Source organism: Labeo rohita, unplaced genomic scaffold, assembly GCF_022985175.1.
Source record: "Labeo rohita strain BAU-BD-2019 unplaced genomic scaffold, IGBB_LRoh.1.0 scaffold_156, whole genome shotgun sequence".
Classification (NCBI taxonomy): domain Eukaryota; kingdom Metazoa; phylum Chordata; class Actinopteri; order Cypriniformes; family Cyprinidae; genus Labeo; species Labeo rohita.
In genome coordinates, this window is record NW_026127736.1 from 57613 (window position 1) to 78551 (window position 20939).

Sequence of the window (20939 nt, forward strand, 5' to 3'; positions counted from 1 at the left end):
CCATGAGTCCAAAGAGCAAATACCCATGCCTGTCACCTTTCCGAACCGCACCTGACAAATAAATATCATTCCACCCGTTACGTCAATTTTAGTGGGTCACCTGTCGGGTACCCACCCACGTGCAGGATTCTGCTCTGTACAGTACATTTGGTTAATTTAATCAACTTTTTTTTTCAACATTGTTTTCGACACATTTTTCTGTTACAGTAGTGGCTGGGTACATTACATTGGCCTGGAGTGCAATATCAGTCTCATCAACGGGATAGTCCACAAAAAAAAAAATGCCATGCCATCCTAGATGTATGACTTTGTTAAATTTGTTAGACTTTAGACTTTTGTTAGATATTTAAGAAAAATTGTAACCCATGCCTGTATGACATTTGGTCAGAAGCAATGGTTATAAATACTTTAAAAAGTGTAACTTATGAGTTTTTTTTTTTTTAAACTACCGTTTCACTTCAAAAGACATTGCTTTATTCAGTGGGGATGTATGGATTACAGTTACAGTGTGTGTGTGTGGTTTTTGAAGTGTCAACTTCACTTAACTGGTACAGCTGGCATCTCAGCTTTGTTGAATGGACCAATAAAATCTCAACAATATTAGCAGCAGATAAAAACAGATAAAATCTCCCAACTTTACAACCAACATGAAATAGGAAGTGCTTACAGATTCTCAGGGCTTGTCCAAATACCCACACTTGCAGTCTTTGCACTTGACCACAAGTGTGTGTAGAACTCTTCATTACTGTGTCATATGGAACACACTTGTAGTGTTGTAAATAGGCAAGTGTTTACAGTGCTTTTTTACTTTTTGTCAGTACTCTGCATTTTAAAATGAACTTCTAAATAGTCTCTTGGGAGTTTTGGGAGTTCATTTTAGTCCATCTCTGCAAGTCAGACTTTTCAGGATAGGAGACTAAACATGAACTCCCAAAACTTACTGCCAGATTTTGGAAGATAAATTCTTGAGTCAGATGTACAAGTGGATGTGATGCTTGTCCTTCAAGAGTCACTCTCAACTTATCTGTCTATAAAGCCATTAAAAAAAAAAAAAACTGTCTTCTTGTATTTCACAACACGTCAGCTTGTTATTCTTATTAAGTCAGGGGCATTTTTTAGGATTTTTTACCAAGCAACGTCTTGAAAAAAACATGTCTAATAATTGTGCACACCTGAATATAAGGAGTTTTTCACTTCCAGCCTTCATGGACAGTTATATATCACTTACAAATGATTAAATACAAAGTTAATAGTAGTTATTAAGATTGTTGTGGTTTGGAATTGGTAAAATGTGCTTGGTAAAATATGACCAGATTATCAACGTGCCTAATAATTATGCACACAGTGTAGAATATGAGCATAGAATTTATCGTCTGCCTCATTCTGTGATAAGAATCCACATCAGATTACATAAGGAAGTTATTTCAAACACTCGACTGATGTTGTGAATTAAAAACGAGTTATAATGTTTTTTTTTTAGAACTCTTGTTGGACAACAGGTTTAGAAAGGCTTATCATTGCATGTCATTAGAATGGAAGATGCTCTGCGTGTGTTGCTTTTTCAAACATAAGCAGGGAAGCGTTTCCTCATTTCAGCACGTGAAATCGTGGGCACACATACAGCAAATTCCGAGACAAATAAAACAAGGAAGTTGTTTAAATGCAAAATAAAACAGAAAAACCGCAATTCACAAGCGCGTATTGAACCGTGGAGGTCGTACCGAACGGTTCAATATTATATTGAGAATTGAAAACTTTATAAACAGTTATCTCTAGCTTCTGCTAACTGTTGTATGTGTGTTAAAAATATATTGATATAAGCCAAGAGGAGACTGGTTTTCCTTTGCTAAACTAAGAGAAAACCTTAAAAATACAGTCTTTTAGATGCATATGTGACCCACTCTGTGAAATCCTGGCTAAAGTCTCAAAATCTAATTTTGAAATAACAAACATCAAAGTTTGATTTCATCCATTGACATTGCCTTACTTAGTCAATATTAAAGATATCAAGATTACATTTTGACATAATATTCTTCACCTTATGAAGGATGATTTTATGTAGAAAACAGTAAATCACAAAAAAATGACTTCAGCTGGGTTTTCACAGCCAGTGTCACTTATTGTATTCATGTTTTTCCCTGCTAAGTTGAAATGTACTATGTAAAGTGATCTTAAGCTAAAGAAAGGCCCTGTAATATATAAATAAATCTTCTTCTTCCTAAGCATAGAGGTTTTTGGTCAAATTAATAAAATCTCTGTCATATGGATTTAACAGAAGGAAATTAATGGTCATCCAAATGGTAAAAGTTAATCTGGTCTAGAAGAAATAGTGTAATAAATACTCAAATCAAATTAAAAATGATCTCCTGAGGTTGGTGGTTATAATTTTTTGAAACTTTAGCATTAAAAAATACAGTTTCAGGTCCTATTTAGTGAGTGTCCAGTAAGAGTGTACCTATTGTAAAACATTTTCCTCATGTTCAACAGCAGTCAGTGAAGAACGATGGCGTCTGTTAAACAACTGCTTTATGACACACTGGATGATCTGGAAGAAGAAAAATTGAAGAGATTTAAGAGCTACTTAAGAGGATATGGACATATTCCTGTTTCTGTACTGGAGAAAGCAGATGCAACTGACACAGTAGATCAGATGCTGGATCGTTTTGGACCAGAAAGTGCTGTGAAGATCACACTGGATATCCTGAAAAAGATTAACCAGAACCATCTTGCTGAACAGTTAGAAAGCAAACTCACCAAAGGTAATGAAAAATTTTTTTTGGAAATGTCAAACCTGTAAAAAAAATAAATAAATAAAAAGTGATGCATCTTTTTCATCTCTCTTCCAGTCAAGATAATCAGCTGCCCTCAGACTGAAGTCAGAGTTGATCTGAATACTGAAACAGGTGCAAGTACAAATAAAAAGTAGAACCATATGTTGGGTTAACTCCATGTCCTGCACAAAGTTTACTTTATAAATCACATTGGCATTAGTTTATTCAAAATTTTTTAGTCATGGCCAGAATTATTGATCTTTTGTCAGGTGCTCTCCAACCTTATCCAGCATTATAAGAGACACTCAGAGCTGTAATCTTGGCAAATGGAGGTTTTCCAAAACTATTGAATAAATGGGTGTCAATAATTGTGGCCATTGTGTATTTTGAGAAAAATAACTTTTATTTTATTATGATAATGTTGATAATTTAATCCCCATTTTCAATTGTTGTAGATGTTATTGTTTTTAAAGGTTACATTTCTGTGAATTTTTTATGAATAAAAGATCAAATAAATTAATGATGTAGATTAATTTTCACAGGATTTTACTTACTGTATACATTACTGTATATATCAGTTCAAATTAATGGGAAATCATATGAAATGAAATGCCTAATTTTTGTATTATATTCAACAGTAAATTAATTATAACATTTTCATTATGTTTTTATTCAATCTTATCAGTCTTTTTAAAAGAGGACAGGATGCTGCAGAGGATTTTGGAAATTCACAAAATGAATATGAAGAAAAAAGCTAAATATATTTTTGAGGGAAACAAAGAAAATGGCACAGATCTCAAAGCGGTTTACACAGAACTGTTCATCACAGAGGGAGATACGAAAGATGTTAATCAGGAACATGAGATTTTGAAGATTGATGATGTTTTCAAGTGCAAAAAAACACATGACAAACCAATCAAATGCAATGATATATTTACTGAACTGGGGAAAAACAAGGAAAATATTGTGCTGACCAAAGGAGTTGCTGGCATTGGAAAAACTGTCTCTGTGCACAAGTTCATCCTGGACTGGGCAGAAGAAAACACCAGTCAGGATATACACTGTGTTTTCCTGCTTCTATTCAGAGAAATCAACACGATTAAAGACAAAGAGGTCAATCTCCATGAGTTTCTGCTGCAATTTTATCCTAAATTGAAAGACCTGGAAAAATCAAAGTTATATAAGGAATGTAAGCTAGCATTTATATTTGATGGACTTGATGAGAGTCGTCTGCCATTGAACTTTAAAAGCACTTCAAAAACACTGAACACTGTTGAGGAAAGAGCATCTGTAGATGTGCTGTTTACAAGTCTGATCAAAGGGGATCTTCTTCCATCAGCTCTTGTGTGGGTGACATCACGACCAGCAGCAGCCAGTCAGATCCCTCCTCGGTATGTGGGTTTGTTCACAGAGGTGCGAGGATTCACTGACCAACAGAAGGAGCAGTACTTCAGAAAGAAAATTACAGATGAGAATCTGGCCTCCAAAATCATCTCACACATTAAGACGTCTCGTAGTCTCTATATCATGTGCCACATTCCTGTGTTCTGCTGGATCACGGCCACAGTACTTCAGGATATTCTCATTGAGAACAATGCAGAGAACATCAGCACAACACTCACTGAAATGTACATTCACTTCCTGCGGATACAGATGAATATGAAGAGTCAGAAGTACGATAAACAAGAAGAAAGAGAACATTCAGAGCACTTACATTTAAATAGAAAGATGATTTTGAAGTTAGCCAAGCTAGCATTTGAACAACTGAAGAAGGAAAACATTGTGTTCTATGAGGAAGATCTGAAAGCATGTGGTATTGATGTGAGTAAAGACACTGAGTTCACAGGAATGATTGCTGAGATCTTTAAGATGGAAGATGGACTTTATAAGACAAAGGTCTTCTGCTTTGTGCATTTGAGTGTTCAAGAGTTTCTTGCTGCAGTGCATGTGTTCATCTGCTACCTGAACAAGAAAAAGCAAGAGATTCGGTTTTTCTTTGAAGATTCACAAACTACAGCCAGACAAAAGCTTCAGTTCTATTTCAAAAATGTCAAATTTCATGACTTAACAAAGAGGGCCACTGATAAAGCAATCCAGAGTAAGAGAGGACATCTGGACCTGTTCTTGCGGTTTCTCTTGGGAATTTCACTGGAATCCAATCAAAATCTGCTTAAAGGCCTGATCACAGACACTAAAGACACTAGTGTGAGCATCAGAAAAATAAGTGCACGCATTAAACAATTACAAAAACAGGACATCTCAGAGGAAACTGCAATCAATCTATTCTACTGCTTAATTGAGCTCAAAGATCATTCATTATATGAGGAAATCCAGAGTTACCTCAGCTCAGATGAACATCCAGGAAGAGAATTCTCATCTTCAATGTGCACACTGCTGACCTACATACTGCTCATATCAGAGAAGGTGCTGGATGAATTCAACCCAAAAAGGTTCACGTCGTCATCTTCAAACTACACAAGACTCATTCCAGCTGTAAGATGCTGCAGAAAAGCCCTGTGAGTAATTTTACTGACTGTTGTTCAATTAAACGTTTGTTCTATATCAATAAACAATTAAATGTTAAAATACTGCAACATCCTGTCCTGTCTGGATTGTGAGGGGTATAATAAATTATTGCAGAAACACTGAACTTCAGAAAATAATCTCACTAAACATTCTGTTTTGGCAGATTTCATGGCTGTGGTTTTGATGAAACATGCTGTGAAACTGTTTCTTCTGCTCTACAAGAATCAAGTTCCCATCTGACAGAACTGGACCTGAGTAACAATCACCTGCAGGATTCAGGAGTGAAGCTGATTTGTGATGGACTGAAGAATCCACATTGTCGACTAAACATACTGAGGTTTGCCTTTTACTTTCACTGAATCAGTTGTGCAACTATGTGGATGAATAGGTGTTATAATAACTATATCTATTAGATATTTCATGTCTATATTGTAGTATGAATGTATTAGTGTGTCTATGCAAAAACATGATGAGAAAGCAGTCAGGGTCCCCAAGCATCCTGGAAAAACTAGAATATTGTAATGCAATTTTCCAGTTATGAGAATGAAATAACACCTTTTTCTTAAGTGATTTCTTGGAACTGTCTGATTCAATTAACTGTTTCATGTTAATTAAAAAAAAAATTCCCTTACCTTAAAAATGTAATAATAATTTAATCTACATTATTTAATTAATAATAATTCTTACCTTAAAGTTATTATTACAATAGATTTATTTTCACTTCAGTAAAATCTAGGTCTGTGAATCTTTGGGTAGACAGCGAATCAGTTTGCAAATTCAGAATGATTCAGTTCAAGATCATTTCACAATTAAATTCAATTTGATTGATTAACAATTCGATTCTGCATTCTTTAACACTAGAACCGCCAGAGGTCGCTGTATACCTAAAACCGCCATGCGGGTAAATTTTACCCATGCGCAAACAAGTGTTTTGATATGGCTAAAGAAATTTTATTTCACTGTATTATGCCACTGTCTTGATAAAGAAGTGTCTAGTGTCATAAAAAAATGATTGTCTAGTCCTGTTGTTTTGTTTATAGATTTTTATGCAGGCTATACAGTCCGTTTTCATAATAGTCAATTTAACATAAACAAGACTGCGCTGACAAAGGGAATTAAAAGGAAGTAACTACATAATTGTGTGGTGTAATATTAGAATTCGTTGTCATTATTCGATAAATTAAGACAATTCATGTTATTTAAATTACAAAAATAGCCCATAGACAACAATGTGTAATAATAACTCGCACACACTGCATATGATGACGCGATGTCAAATTCAAGTGCACAGCTTCACCTAATGAATGATCAATTTGTTTACTTATATCATTTATAATTTGAATAAGAGAACAACACAAATAAACTCAGGGTAATCAAAAAAAGAAAAAGGGAAAAAAAAGGTTGTAATTCATTACATAGATCAGATTTTGTTTTCAGGAAACGGACAGACTAGAATAAATAGCAACACAGTAGTGAACAATAAACAATAGAAACTGCAAAACAAAAATGTAATAAATAATCCAAAGTTTTAACAATATGTGTAACGTTAGGCTAAAACATCTAAATATGAGATCGCTGTCAGATGAGCCGTCAGATGCTGAGGCGACCCAGGACGCATAACAGACTCTCCAATAATCATGGTATTTAGTGCTTCTAATACCTCTTCGTCAAAAATAAACTACCTTCTTTTACTCATATTGACTTTATTTATGAAAAAGGTTATTCCATTCAGTTCAGCACCCCGCCGCCCTTCGACTGGGTTTTTCCCACTCTGGTGGGGCCCTGAGCAGGCTCTGTCCTTTCTCCACTTCAGAGAACCACTTATCTAGGCGTGGTGTGGGATTCGACCACGATGCAGGCATGTTTGTCCCCTGCTCGGATCGAGTCGATCCTTGCTGCAGTCGCTAGAGTCAAAGAAGGCCGGTCACTCACTGTGAAACAGTTTCAACAACTCCTGGGTCTGATGGCAGCTGCGTCCAACGTGATACCTTTTGGCCTGCTTTACATGAGACCCCTACAGTGGTGGCTCAAGACCAAGGGGTTTTCCCCGAGGGGAAACCCGCTTCGCATGATCAAGGTCATGCGGAGGTGCCTACGTGCCTTAGACATGTGGAGGAAACCTTGGTTCCTAAATCAAGGCCTGGTGCTGGGAGCTCCTTGTCGCCGCGTCACGCTAGCGACAGATGCATCCCTCACTGGCTGGGGGGGGGCGGTCATAAGTGGTCGTCCCGCCTTAGGTCTATGGAGTGGTCGTTATCTCAGTTGGCACATCAACTGCCTCGAGATGCTGGCCGTATTTCGAGCTCTGAAGTTCTTCCTTCCAGACCTGAGAGATCGCCATGTGCTGGTGCGCATCGACAGCACAGCGGTGGTCTACTACATCAACCACCAGGGAGGTCTGCGTTCACGCCCCTTATACAAGCTGGCGCACCATATCCTTGTGTGGTCCCAGGACAAACTCTTCTCACTGCGAGCAGTTCATATACCTGGGCATCTGAATGTGGGAGCAGACGTCCTGTCGAGGCAGGGGCCGAGGCCCGGGGAATGGATGCTTCACCCAGAGGTGGTGAAGCAGATATGGGAAATCTTTGGTCCAGCCCAAGTGGATCTCTTTACCATGAGGGAGAATGCGCAATGTCCCTTCTGGTTCTCTCTAGTTCATCCAGCTCCCATGGGACTGGATGCCATGGTACAGACGTGGCCGTCTGACAGATCGCTCTGCTTCCGGGAGTTCTGGAGAGAGTTCACCGGGACGGGGTCAGTTTACTGTTAGTAGCCCCGTACTGGCCGGGCCGAGTATGGTTCTTGGACCTGATATCTCTTCTCGATGGCTCTCCATGGGAGATTCCCATCAGGAGGGATCTCCTCTCACAGGCGGGGGGCACCATAGTTCACCCCCACTCAGAGCTGTGGAAGCTGTGGGTGTGGCCTCTGAGGGGGCACAGCTCATAGCTTCCGGTCTCTCAACCGAGGTTGTTGAGACCCTCCTCCAGTCCAGAGCTCCCTCTACGAGGAAACTGTATGCCCTGAAGTGGAAGCTTTTCACTTCATGGTGTGGAGAAGCAAGACCCAGTTAACTGCCCAGTTGGTACAGTACTGGAGTTCTTGCAGGCCCGCTTCTCCACAGGTTTATCCCACTCCACCCTGAAGGTCTACGTGGCAGCAATCTCGGCCTACCACGCCCTTCTTGGGGGCATGTCAGTGGGTAAGGACCCCCTGGTTGTATGTTTCCTCCGCGGTGTGCTGAGGCTGAGGCCTCCGACACGACCCCATGTCCCTACGTGGGATCTGGCTGTGGTACTTGAGGCCCTCTGTAGGCCGCCATTCGAACCTATAGAGGAGATACCTATTCAATTTCTCATCATTAAGACAGCGCTGCTACTAGCTCTAACTTCCCTCAAGCAGGTTGGGGACCTGCAGGCCCTTTCGGTGGCCCCTTCTCCTTTAGAATTCACTCCTGGTATGATCAAAGCTTTTCTGTACCCCAGGCCGGGTTACGTTCCCAAGGTTCCCACAAACACACCACAGCAGGTCGTGCTCCAGGCTTTCTGTCCTCCTCCCTTTCGGGAGCCCGACCAGCAGAAGCTAAATTGTATATGTCCCGTACGTGCCTTGGATGCCTATGTCCACAGAGCTGCCCTGTGGCGTAAAACAGACCAGCTGTTCGTCTGCTATTGCCCCCCTAAGAAGGGTTATCCTGCTACTAAGCAAGATGGATGGTAGATGCCATATCTACTGCTTACGAGTACTCTGACCTCCCCTCGCCTCTGGGGGTCAAGGCTCATTCGACTCACGCTATGGCTGCCTCCAAAGCCCTTATGTCAGGTGTCCCAATACAGGATATCTGTAATGCTGCGGGATGGTCCACTCCTCTCACTTTTGTAAGGTTCTACAACCTAGATGTCCGAGCCACTCCCAGCTCTTCTGTCCTCTTGTCCTAGCCTCTCCACTAGGCAGGGACTTGGAAGTCTGGTGGCGTGGGCATCTCGTTCCCATAGCGTTTTCGGACGCAGCTCGAGTTCCACTCCCAGCTCTTCTGTCCTCTTGTCCTAGCCTCTCCACTAGGCAGGGACTTGGAAGTCTGGTGGCGTGGGCATCTCGTTCCCATAGCGTTTTCGGACGCAGCTCGAGTTCCTGAAGGGGAACGTCCCAGGTTACGTATGTAACCATGGTTCCCCGAGGGAACGAGACGCTGCGTCTCGATCCATCCTTCCGGCATCCCTGCCGAGCGCTCGCTTCATCCCCAGAAGCTGACGCCGGCAGCTTCGCACATGCTTTTATGCTTCCTGGTCGATGACGTCAGATGACGTAGAGCCAGCACCTCCTAAGCCCGGCCTTCCTGTACTCTCACGGGCTGACAATATTTTAAGTCTTTTACGTTGTGTATGCATGCATGTGGATTCCCTGCTGTTCCTGTTCGTTCCTGTTCCAAGTGTGGATTATTTAATTAAATGTATGTTCCTGATCTCCTCGTTTATTTATGTAAGCCAAGATTTAAAAAAGGGGGCTTTAAAAGTTTAATTATTTAATGTTTACTATTGTCTAGAATAGTATTTTTGTAGGCTATATATGTTAACATTGTGTCACACAAGGGGAGTAGCCATCATTTCAGAAGTGACAGAAATGTAAAATATAATAATTTTATGTGTATGCATGTGTGTGTGTGTGTAGATAAGGTAAAAAATATACCTTATAGTTTCTGTACTGTAATAAATGATATGTCAATTACCACTACATTATTCATATGCTTTCTGTCTTTATAATGTTTATTGTCTTCATTTCATCAGATCATTCTGCTTTTTATTCAGTTTAGATACAGCAATTGATGGATGCTTTCGCCATATTATTGTCATAAGTTCTAGGCGGGAGGTTACGTCTCATTCAGTGCGAGAACTTCTTTATCTTATTTTCATAAAATAAAATGCTAAAGTAATTAACTTTTCCTATCCATTGGCTAATGATGAATGATGAAAGAAAATGCACCAATGTCTGTTTGCTACAGTAACGAATGCAAATTTCACGTGTCTGTTTACTAGATAAACCTCACGCTCTAATTTCAAGGTTGATTTTAATGCTGTGATTATTTTAACAGCTTCCTTCGTACATTTGGTTTAAGACATTGTTAAAAGTCATTTATCATTCAGTGGAACTGTGTGTATGCTTTAGACACTTACATTGTTTTTGCTCTGTCCAAGCAATAAATGCACAACCTTCAACTGCTCAGGTCATGTTTACTGTGTGACTGAGAGCCATTGAAACTACGGAAAAGTAAAACTGCTTTACTTTAGCATTACTGGCCATGAGTAGCAAGGAGTGATCACACATTGGCTGCTCAATAAAGTTGGAGCTAAACTCTGAAGGACACCAGCCCACCAGGACCAAATTTCATGGCGTAAGCTTTTATTTATTCTGCAGAGTTTAGCTTGTGTCATATAGATAGTTAAAAAAAGGTTCATAGTGTTTTTGAAACAAAACTGTGATTTTGATTTTTTTTGCCTTTGACCTTCACCTTTTTCTTCCTTTTCAATTCAATTAAACTCAAATTTATTTGTATAGCACTTTTCACGATACATATCGTTGCAAAGCAGCTTTACACCAAATTGACATTATTACAATATATATAGTAGTAGCTTGATGTACATATGGCAGAGATTTGTGGTAAAGATCAATTAATGACGTAATCAAACAGACAAAGAACACTATAAATTAGTAGCAGAATTCGGTAGTGCTGTATGTTTTCAGGGTTGGCATCATCTGAAGTCCTCTGTGGTGTTGGCATCATCTCTTCTTAAGTGTTCTGGATCCACACTGGAGCTTGTGAATTCCTAGTTACCATGGGATGTCAATCCCATGGCAAAAACAGAGAACAAATAGGAACATAATTAGCGTAGCTGCTGTTCAAACTAAGAAAAGGAAGATTTGTTAAACCAGAGCTAAAAGATTAATAATGAACATTTGATCAGATATAGCTGCAGGAAAAGTTTATGAGATGCATTATTTGAATGCTTGGCTAAAAAGATGTGTCTTTAATCTAGATTTAAACAGAGAGAGTGTGTCTGAACCCCGAACATTATCAGGAAGGCTGTTCCAGAGTTTGGGTGCAAAATGTGAAAAAGCTCTACCTCCTTTTAGTGGACTTTGCTATCTTAGGTATTACCAACAGTCCAGAGTTTTGTGACCTTAGGGAGCGTGATGGATTGTAGCGTGGTAAAAGACTAGTTAGGTACGCAGGAGCTAAACCGTTAAGTGCCTTATAGGTAAGAAGTACTATTTTGTAGCTGATGCAGAACCTAATAGGTAGCCAGTGCAGAGACTTTAAAATTGGGGTAATATGATCATATTTTCTTGACCTGGTAAGGACCAGGACCTTCCTTTTCTATTCCATATCTGTGTCTGAGGTAGAATCAGATCTAGAAGTTTCAGATGAAGAGTCTGTAGAACTATCATAAGAGGATTGTGAATAACTACTGCTTCGAATACATAGAAAACCAAACTAAATTATATTAAACTACTCATTTAAATTTTTTTTGCCAAGCTTAGACAAGTTTCAGACAAAAAAATATAAGTTTATGATGTTTGCTATATTAAATAATCTTTGTATTTCATGAAGACAACTTGCCTGTATCAGCGACTGGATATATATTTGTTTCCTCTGTATTTATATAACTCGCCATCACTATAGCATGATCAATTCTGCAAATTACTCACTTTGGGAAGCCTTTGGTGGTGATTGGATAGTTCTGCTGGGGAAGCTTCGGTTGGTTGCCTGGTTACGCAGTGTGATGCGCTTGAAGTTCTTTGAAAGTCTGAGTTGCGGGGCACAAAGACTTTGAAGGTTTCACAAAGCTTTAACTGGTTCTGTAGAGTTCTGGATGGCACAATCACGTGGTCAAGCAGTGACTGCCGGTGAGAGCGCACTCAAACGAAAGGCGAAAGGCTGTTAGGAACATGGGATTTTAAGCAAGCCGATTAGGTTTGTCCCCCAAACTTGGCTTCCAATCGGTTATTGTTGCGCAGGGGCGGAGTCACGCCCTGTGCTGCTACTTATTGTGCATAAATTAACATAATGCTTCCTCCATCATGGAGGACATCTCTGCAAGTTTTGTTGATAACTTCAATAAATGTTGTAATGCAAGCATCATACATCGACTTTTCATTCACGTCAACATCTTGGAAATAAAACAAGCTTTCGTTCAACACCAAACGTCAGATATCTTGCATACACGTTAATAACTTTGTCTCTTTAAATGGCTAATAAAACATTGGTTAGCTTCGTAGGTTACAATAAACACACCAGGCATACAGGAGGAATAATACATACTACTAATGCATATTGTTGCTCTAATAACAATACTCAAATAATTTTCTTTTCAAAATCATAATGTAGTATAACATAGAGGAGGGGGACACGGGATGTCCAAAGGGTCACAGGGTCCTGTGAGCCCTACAGGCTGGGGAGCCGTCACTGTAAATCTGTCTTCCCTGTTTATTCGATTATCGATTTATGCATCGCTGGTCACCAGTTACACTGACCATCTGTTCCGTGGCTAAACTCAGAAATGGGGGAGTATCTGTAAATTAGTCTTTTCCTGTGTTTCTTACATGGGTCTGACCGAGGCTGGTGAAAATGTGATGATAAGGCATTTGTGGTTTCAAGTGGTCCCAGCGGAGAACATGAGTTCTCTGTCCTCCTGAATTGATTAGTCTACCACTGGTTCACCCCTGAGGTGAAAAGTCAGCATAGGACAGGAACTGATCTACTCATGTCATGTAGATTCCCCAATTGATTTATGTTCGCTGAAGTGGCTCACAGAAGACTCTTTGGGTTGTTCTCTTCTCTGAGGCCCCACATTATCAATGTTGAAAACAGTTGTGCTGCTTCACATGTATGTATATATATATATATATATGTATGTATGATGCATATATATATATATATGTGTGTGTGTATGTATGTATGTATGTATGTATGTGTGTATATATATATATATATACATATATATATGTGGGCCGTGTAACACTGCCAAGCATTTGAATTAGGGGTTCTTTATTTCCGACTGCATACATAGAAGACGCAGCATTAATACTCTATGTTTCCCATGGTGGGGGGTGGCGCCAAAGAAATTTGTACAGCGACAAATTAACCACCACCAAAAGCACGCTTCTCCAAAAATTTAAAGAAACAAACCTAAATTATAGGCACTTCAAGTAACTCTCAGAGTTACAGAAATCACTTCGGCCAGTTTCACCAATTTCCCCTTCTTACAAGGATGGTTACACAGTTCTGACAAAAAGAATAAACTAAGAAATAAATTCAAGTACAGAAAACTTGGTGTGAGCACTTAACCCCCAGATGAACAACAGTAGTGGCTTATGATGCTTTCTAAGGAAAGAACACACATAGAACTATTATTAAAGATACATTTTCATAAGCTACCTACAAATGTTGGTATATCAAAATAAATGCATTTTACACTCTGCCTAGTACTGTTGGCATAGCTATTATCATCTTCATCTCTTAAAACAGATTATTAACGAACTCACATTAACAGTGCACAACTAGTGAACTATACATTTACATTCACCTAAAAGAATGAAATAAATATCACTCACTGCGTGACGCGCTGCACCGCATTAGAAACTCACACAGCTGTCACCTCACATGCACCCTCATGTGCCTTTGATCTCCCCTCTAATATAATTTTATTAAAGGAGAAATAAGTTAGGTTTACTTTCACTTTCCCATCTTAACATCAATGGCATTTACAGGAGACCAGTTAACGATCACATTAAATATCACTCACGCTCAATCTTCGCGGCCTGGACGACTCACATGGAAATCTCTCAAGCTCAGAGAAATACGAAATCCGTGTGGATGTTTACTGCTCCACCTTTCAAGCAGTCAGAACAACACAAAGCATAAGGGCTTCCTTTCTTTCTTAAACAAAAACAAGCAGTGTTGTCTCCCAGCCCATGCACTTCAACTCATGCACGCCTAGGAATCCCTAATCATGAACTAAAATTCCAAAAAATAAAAATCCTTAGTTTTTCCCTTCTTCTAACCACGGCGCAGAGATGCACAAGAGCGCCTTCGAGTGACGGATAAGCATGACCGCAGGCTATTATTCTGGTGATTACTCTATGTTACCCGGTCGCATATATGTTTCAGATGCAAAAGCCTCTAAATTCATCTGTCATTTTTCTTTAAAAAAAGCATTTTCTATGTAAGGTTTCTATGTAAATTCTGGCACTTCTAATTGAGCTGAGGCTGGGATTTAGTGAGTGTGAAGTTTTTTTTGTGCAATTTTTTTTTTTTTTTTTTTTTTTTTTTTTTAACCTGGGCATTGTCACAAGCTCAAAGGCCCTGGCATATTTATGCCCCTTGGGCTGGGCTACAGGTCAGTTTCACATCATTTTATATTTTACAGATCCATCAATTATGATGAGGAAATAAATAGGCAGCACTAATGGAAACAATATGAGACCATGCTACCACCATTGTCAAGAGCGGCTTGGATGGTGTTTAGTGTCCCCGTCAGGTGCAGGGAGTGTGCCTTCAGCACAGCTGAATGAGATGCATGTTCAAGTGCACCCAATAGGCTAAAGCTTGCTGCATAGCACCGGCAAAAGTAATTACCATAAATGTGTTGGTGGGGAATAGGAAGGAGATATTTAAATGATTTATTAACAAACTATTATTTTCTGAGTCAGTGTGGCAAAGATGAAGTTGATAATCCTGACTTGCCATCTCCTCATTGGACCTGCCTTTAGAGAGAAATGCATCTTTATGGATTTCATAATGAATTGAATTATTTCAAAGTAGTAATTCAAGGCTTTCTATAGATATATTTATCAAGTCTGTGAGGCAAGTATTCACTGAGTTTTTGAGAAGTGCTCCTGCTCAAGACTGAAACTGCAGAAAGCGCATCCTGTTTTTTTTCTATTATATGTAAGCACGTATTTTTTATATTGAGAGTGTACAAAAAATAAAAGTTGACCCTTTACAGTTTTAAAAAATGTATTACTCTTATCTTTATGAGCAAAAATGATGGTGTATTTTAAGATGTTTTCAGTGCAAGTGATTATGCTCACACCTCCATATCCTTTAAAGCGCGGTTTAGCCTCCATTATCCAGTAATCCGAGACAGGTGAGGGTCGATCATCGGTGAACGTAATCCAGGGGGCTAGGCAAAAGGGTAATCTGATAAACATGCGAGAGTTCATACGAGGAGCAAACAGAACGACCGAGCAAAGGGTTAAATCCACGGCAGGCAAAAAGTCCAGGGCAGGCTGAAGGCAAACAAGATACAGGAACAAGGCTAACTAGACTTACAAACTAACAAAGTGGCTCTGTACAGTTGCTAACACTATAACGAGTGCTAAACGCAAGACAATACTCGGCCCAGAATAGTGGGAAGGGCCTCATATTTATGCTGTTTGTGATTGGCTGCAGCTGTGAGTGAGGTGGAGCATGGGATATGTAGTCCGGGATGTGCTGCAACAGTCTGTGTAATGGGAAATGGCAAGGCGACCCCTGGTGGTGAGTGGACTGGCATACAGGACCAGATTCATGACAGTAGGTCTATCTAAAGGCTACTACAGAAATAGACTACTACAGACATTTCATGAAATAATAAATGTTAAAATGAAAAACTGCAAAAAAATACATTGAAGATGATTCTTATTAAAGTTTATGTGATTCAGAAAAGAGTGAGTAATTTTCTCTTTTTCTTTTGTTGTTTGATTAATATTTATGATGCGGCAGGTTTACGCTACTGTCGCTTTAAGATCTGACGCACAGATCATATATTTTGATGCATCAGTATTTCTCCCAACTGTTCAGGTTTATCTAAGACAAAACCAACTTCATTTACATGAATAGTCTCTAAGACAAGCATGGGTGTAGCAAAAACAACCTATTTGAAGCGAAAGAGAACTTGGCATTCGCACACTGACTGAGAGGCATGTTCTGTGAGCGCACTTTGATTGTGTGTGTGCACATAACCCTGTCGGATTTCAAGTCCGAAAGGCTTGAGTCCGAGTCAGGTCCTAGTAAAAATGCATCCGAGTCGCCTAAAAATTGTACTCGAGACTCGAGTCCGAGTATGAGTCCAAGTACTCCAACTCTACTGTAGTATAAGCTGTTTTGGAAAAAGGGGGAAAAAAAGGCTTGGGTCGGACTCAGACTCTGATAAGCTTTCGGGCGAGGGCCAGCCTAGGGCCTAAATTTGAGGCCTGTGCAGGGCTCTAGTTTGCCTACCACACACTGTCGGTTCTAGGGTATGATCATCATACTGTTAACCACAGCAGGTGGTATGTAGACCCCTATACAAGTGCACACACCCAGCATACTGAAAGCGCCTGGAGTACTTGGGGGGAATCTGGAGGCTTAGGGGGAACTGGACTAAAATCTTGCTACCTGATCACCTCACTGTAATTGAGTGGTATGAATGGCTTGCTAGAAAACACTGTGATGGGCCTTTGTTAAAATAATTAATGACATTTCAAAATAAGTGTTTAAATAAGTGTGTGTGTGTGTGTGTGTGTGTGTTGTATTTTATACATGTTAACAGAAATGTTTTTTTTTTTGTTTTTTGTTTTTTGTTTTTTTACGTTTAAAGTAATGGATCATTAATAAATGTTTTATTAGGCCTGATTAGTTCTCTAATTAGTTTAAGTGATGCAAAATGCTTAATTGGCATTAAGTGTTTTAACCCTACCTTTATAATACAATAATTCCATGAATAATAAGTGTTCATAAAATATTTGCAAAGACACTTATTAAGTATTAAATGTGCAATTGAGTTTATACATAAGCATTTATTTACCATTAATTAATACCATTAACCATTAACAACTCATTAGACCAGCCAGGCTCAACTATCAACCAATCACAGCGCACACCCTCACCTGATTACTGATTAGTCACACCTGCACTGCTAATCAAGATGCCTTCATAAGCACACACCTCACCTCACTCCAGTGTCTGGTCTCGTTCATGGGAAGAGGACTCTCTTTGCTACTCATACCTGGATGTACCTACCTTCCTTGTGTACTTACCTCATGTGTTCCTGTCCAGCGTTGTCTCCCTCCATGTCTTTGTTGTGAGTCTCCATATCATTCGGTAAGGTGTGTGATGTCCTCCATTATTCGACCAGCATATCCACGATCTCCTATGGAACAATCCACAACATCTTAATTGATCATCTGCTTACCTGACATTGCTTTCATTACTGTTGTTGACAATCAATAAATACCACCATAAAGGATGAAGAAACAATATATAATCTTTACATATGAGCTATTTAAACAACAATTAACTGTTAATAAAAAAGTCATTATTTGCTTATAATTTGTTAACAACATTGAAACTACTATTTGTAAACTATTAATTGTAAATGTTTTATGTTGTATAATGTGAGTACTTTATTAGACTACACTTATTATAAAATGTTACCAAAGTTGCTTAGAATGTGTAGAAGTACATTAAGTCCATTCCCAATGCTAAACATAACCACTTAAAAATAAATGACATAATGCTAATGTCAGGCCTGTGTGTACCATTTGGACTGTTCTGTGTGTTGCTTTCCCAGTGTTTGCCCATATTTGGTCTTCCTGTTCTTGTCCTAGTTAGTTACGTCATTCTCTAATCATTCACACCTGTCCTGTTTTGATTGTTTTGTTCTGTGTATTTAAGTTTGGTTGTCCCCAGTGTCTTTGTCGGTGATTGTATTGTCTTCCCTTGCTGATCGTTTAAGTTTATGTTTGTTTGTTTGGATTACCCTGCCGTTCCTGTTTGTTCCTGCCTCCTATGTGGATATATTAAATAAAGTGTGTGCACTGGACCTTCTCGTATGCTCCTCGTTCCTCGCACACCACGACAGAATGACAGTTAACAATATAATATATATACAAATTCTCACTAAATCACATTGTTTAAATGTAAAATTAACGGTGACAGTCAATGATAAACTCACTGTTTGTATATAATCTGTTAATGTATTAACTACAGTTTATAAACTATTAATCAACTATGATAGTTTTGGAATGAATTTGGAGGGCTTTGCTGTTGTATACTTATTAAAAAAGTGTTACCAATAAAGTCTAATTCTGTCTAACACTGCATTTAGAACAAACACGCACTGCAGATTATAAATGATATAAACTGATAAATTCACATTAATATTTCTGTTTGTTTTGTTCTTTACACAGGCTGTGTGGGTGTAATCTCACTGCTCAGTCATGTGAAAGTTTGTCTTCAGCACTACAGTCCTCAAAGTCTGTCCTGAGAGAGCTGGACCTGAGTAACAATGACCTGAAGGATTCTGGAACAAAGCTGCTTTCAGATGGACTGAAGAGTCCAAACTCTAAGCTGGAGATACTGAGGTTTGAATTTGAAATACTTTATTATTATTATTGTTGTTGTTGTTTTGTTTTTTTTTGTTTTTTTAATTTATTATTATTATTTTTTTTTATTAATGTTAATTACTAAAAAAAACACACTGTTAAGATGAATTCTGATTGTAAGTATTGTGTTCTTCTTGTCAAGATTTTCCATATGTAATCTCACTGCTCAGTCTTGTGAGAGTTTGTCATCAGTTTTGCAATCATCACACTCCATCCTGAGAGAGCTGGACCTGAGTAACAATGACCTGCAGGATTCTGGAGTGAAGCTTCTTTCCAGTGGACTGAAATCTCCAAACTCTAAACTGGAAATACTGAGGTTTGAGTTCAAATACATGATTAATTCTTTAGCATTCTTTTGTAAGTTAATTACTAAAAAAATCACACTGTTAAGATGTATTCTGTATGTGATTACTGTGTTCTTGTTGTTCAGACTTTCCATGTGTAATCTCACTGTTCAGTCTTGTGAGAGTTTGTCATCAGTTTTACAATCTTCAAGCTCTGTACTGAGAGAGCTGGACCTGAGTAACAATGACCTGCAGGATTCTGGAGTGAAGCTTCTTTCTGATGGACTCAAGTCTCCAAACTCTAAGCTGGAGATAATGGGGTAAATTATTTTTTATAAATTTATTAACAAAATGCTACCATAATAAATGGCTGTTACATTTTGTTAGCAAATGTTGCATTTGGTCTCAATTAAATGCCAGAACAGGAGACAAAAACATTTGCAGGCATTTTTTTCATATTTATAATAGGACTGTTGAACAGTTAATATTGATTAATCATTTGACAGCCCTAATTTATACCGATTTATAAATTTATAAGCACAAAAATGTTAAGCACAAACATTAAGTGGAAAAATATTATTGGTCATTTGCAGCCAGAAGGGATGCTTGAACAAGCCTCAACAGTCAAATGAATAAAAACTAATGCTGAGGTCTGAGAATGTCCAAATATGAACATATTAGTATTAATGAGGCTTTTGTGAATATCATGTTTCTATGTTGCTACCTCTTCAGTGCATTGCTTGTCATCTTCACAATGAAATAGATCTTCAGTTAACAAATAAGCTAATTACACATATTCATAAGGTCTGTTCTGTCTCTATGAATATTGTACATTTGACTCAACTGACAAGCTCAGAATGACAACAAATGCATCAAATACATTTTTGTATGCATCTCCAAAATCAAAGCAAATATGCAGAGAAAAAATATGAAACTGCATTGAACAATGTAAAAACTTTTAACTGAAAAATCTGAACTGTCTATAACTCAGTATAACTATCATTCAACCCATTATTCCTGTTCGTATGTCAACAGTCCTTTCATTTGTTCACACAATGAAACTGAAATAATCTAGCATATAGACTGTAATGTCAAGTTAGCCAATAAAACAGCAGAGTATGAACAAGTGGATGATTCAAATACTTTCTCCAGTAGTTAAAAAAGCAGAGACAGCTGAAAGTAAGCATCTTCACATATCATCTTTAAGTCCTTTTGATATCGAATCTTCAGGCTGCTGACAGCGTCTCATCTGATACTCAGTCGCTGGCCTGCTGTAATGTTAAATCCGGGCTGCCAACTTCTGAGTTCATCTTGGAGTGAGAATTCCCATCGGGGTGGTGTTGGGTACACAATTCTGGGTACAAAATCTTACTTATGTGACAAAACCACAGTCCTTCTGGGAGAACGTACTGTGGACAGATGAGACAAAAGTAGAGTTTTTTGGTAAAGGACATCTTGGCACTGTTTACAGAAAAAGTGAGAAATGAAGAAAAATGAGGCCTTCAAAGAAGAGAACACAGTCCCTACAGTCAAACATGGTGGAGGTTAAACAATGTTTTGGGTTGCTTTGCTGCTTCTGGCACTGGATGCCTTGACTGTGTGAACTGTATCATGAAATCTGATGATTACCTAAGAATTTTGGGGTGCAACATAGTGGCCAGTGTCAAAGCTGCGTCTCCACCAAAAGTCATGGGTCTTCCAGCAGGACAGTGACCTGAAACACACTACAAAAAGCACCCAGAAATGGTTATAAACAAAGCGCTGGAGAGCTTTGAAATGGCCAGCAATGAGCCCAGATCTGAATCCCATAAAATACCTGTGGAGAGATCTCAAAACGGCAGTTGGGAGAAGGCATCCTTTGAATCTGAATGACCTGAGGGTGTGATACAACAGTCAGTGTAATGTGATTGTCAACAGCGTGAGAGGGCGACATCTGGTGGTGAGTGGACCA

The 20939-nt window shown here is 38.8% G+C and overlaps 1 protein-coding gene across 1 annotated transcript in view; it reads left to right on the forward strand.

The window, feature by feature from the left end:
* The first annotated feature begins 2492 nt into the window (after window positions 1-2492).
* The window catches only part of LOC127158548 (NACHT, LRR and PYD domains-containing protein 12), a 77993-nt gene continuing 59546 nt past the window's right edge, over window positions 2493-20939 (forward strand). Inside the window, exons 1-7 of the mRNA XM_051101630.1 lie at window positions 2493-2759; window positions 2847-2903; window positions 3457-5287; window positions 5461-5634; window positions 18510-18683; window positions 18847-19020; window positions 19135-19308. Coding sequence (XP_050957587.1) covers window positions 2504-2759; window positions 2847-2903; window positions 3457-5287; window positions 5461-5634; window positions 18510-18683; window positions 18847-19020; window positions 19135-19308 — 2840 coding nt within the window. The 5' untranslated portion in view covers window positions 2493-2503. The remainder of the gene's footprint in view (window positions 2760-2846; window positions 2904-3456; window positions 5288-5460; window positions 5635-18509; window positions 18684-18846; window positions 19021-19134; window positions 19309-20939) is intronic.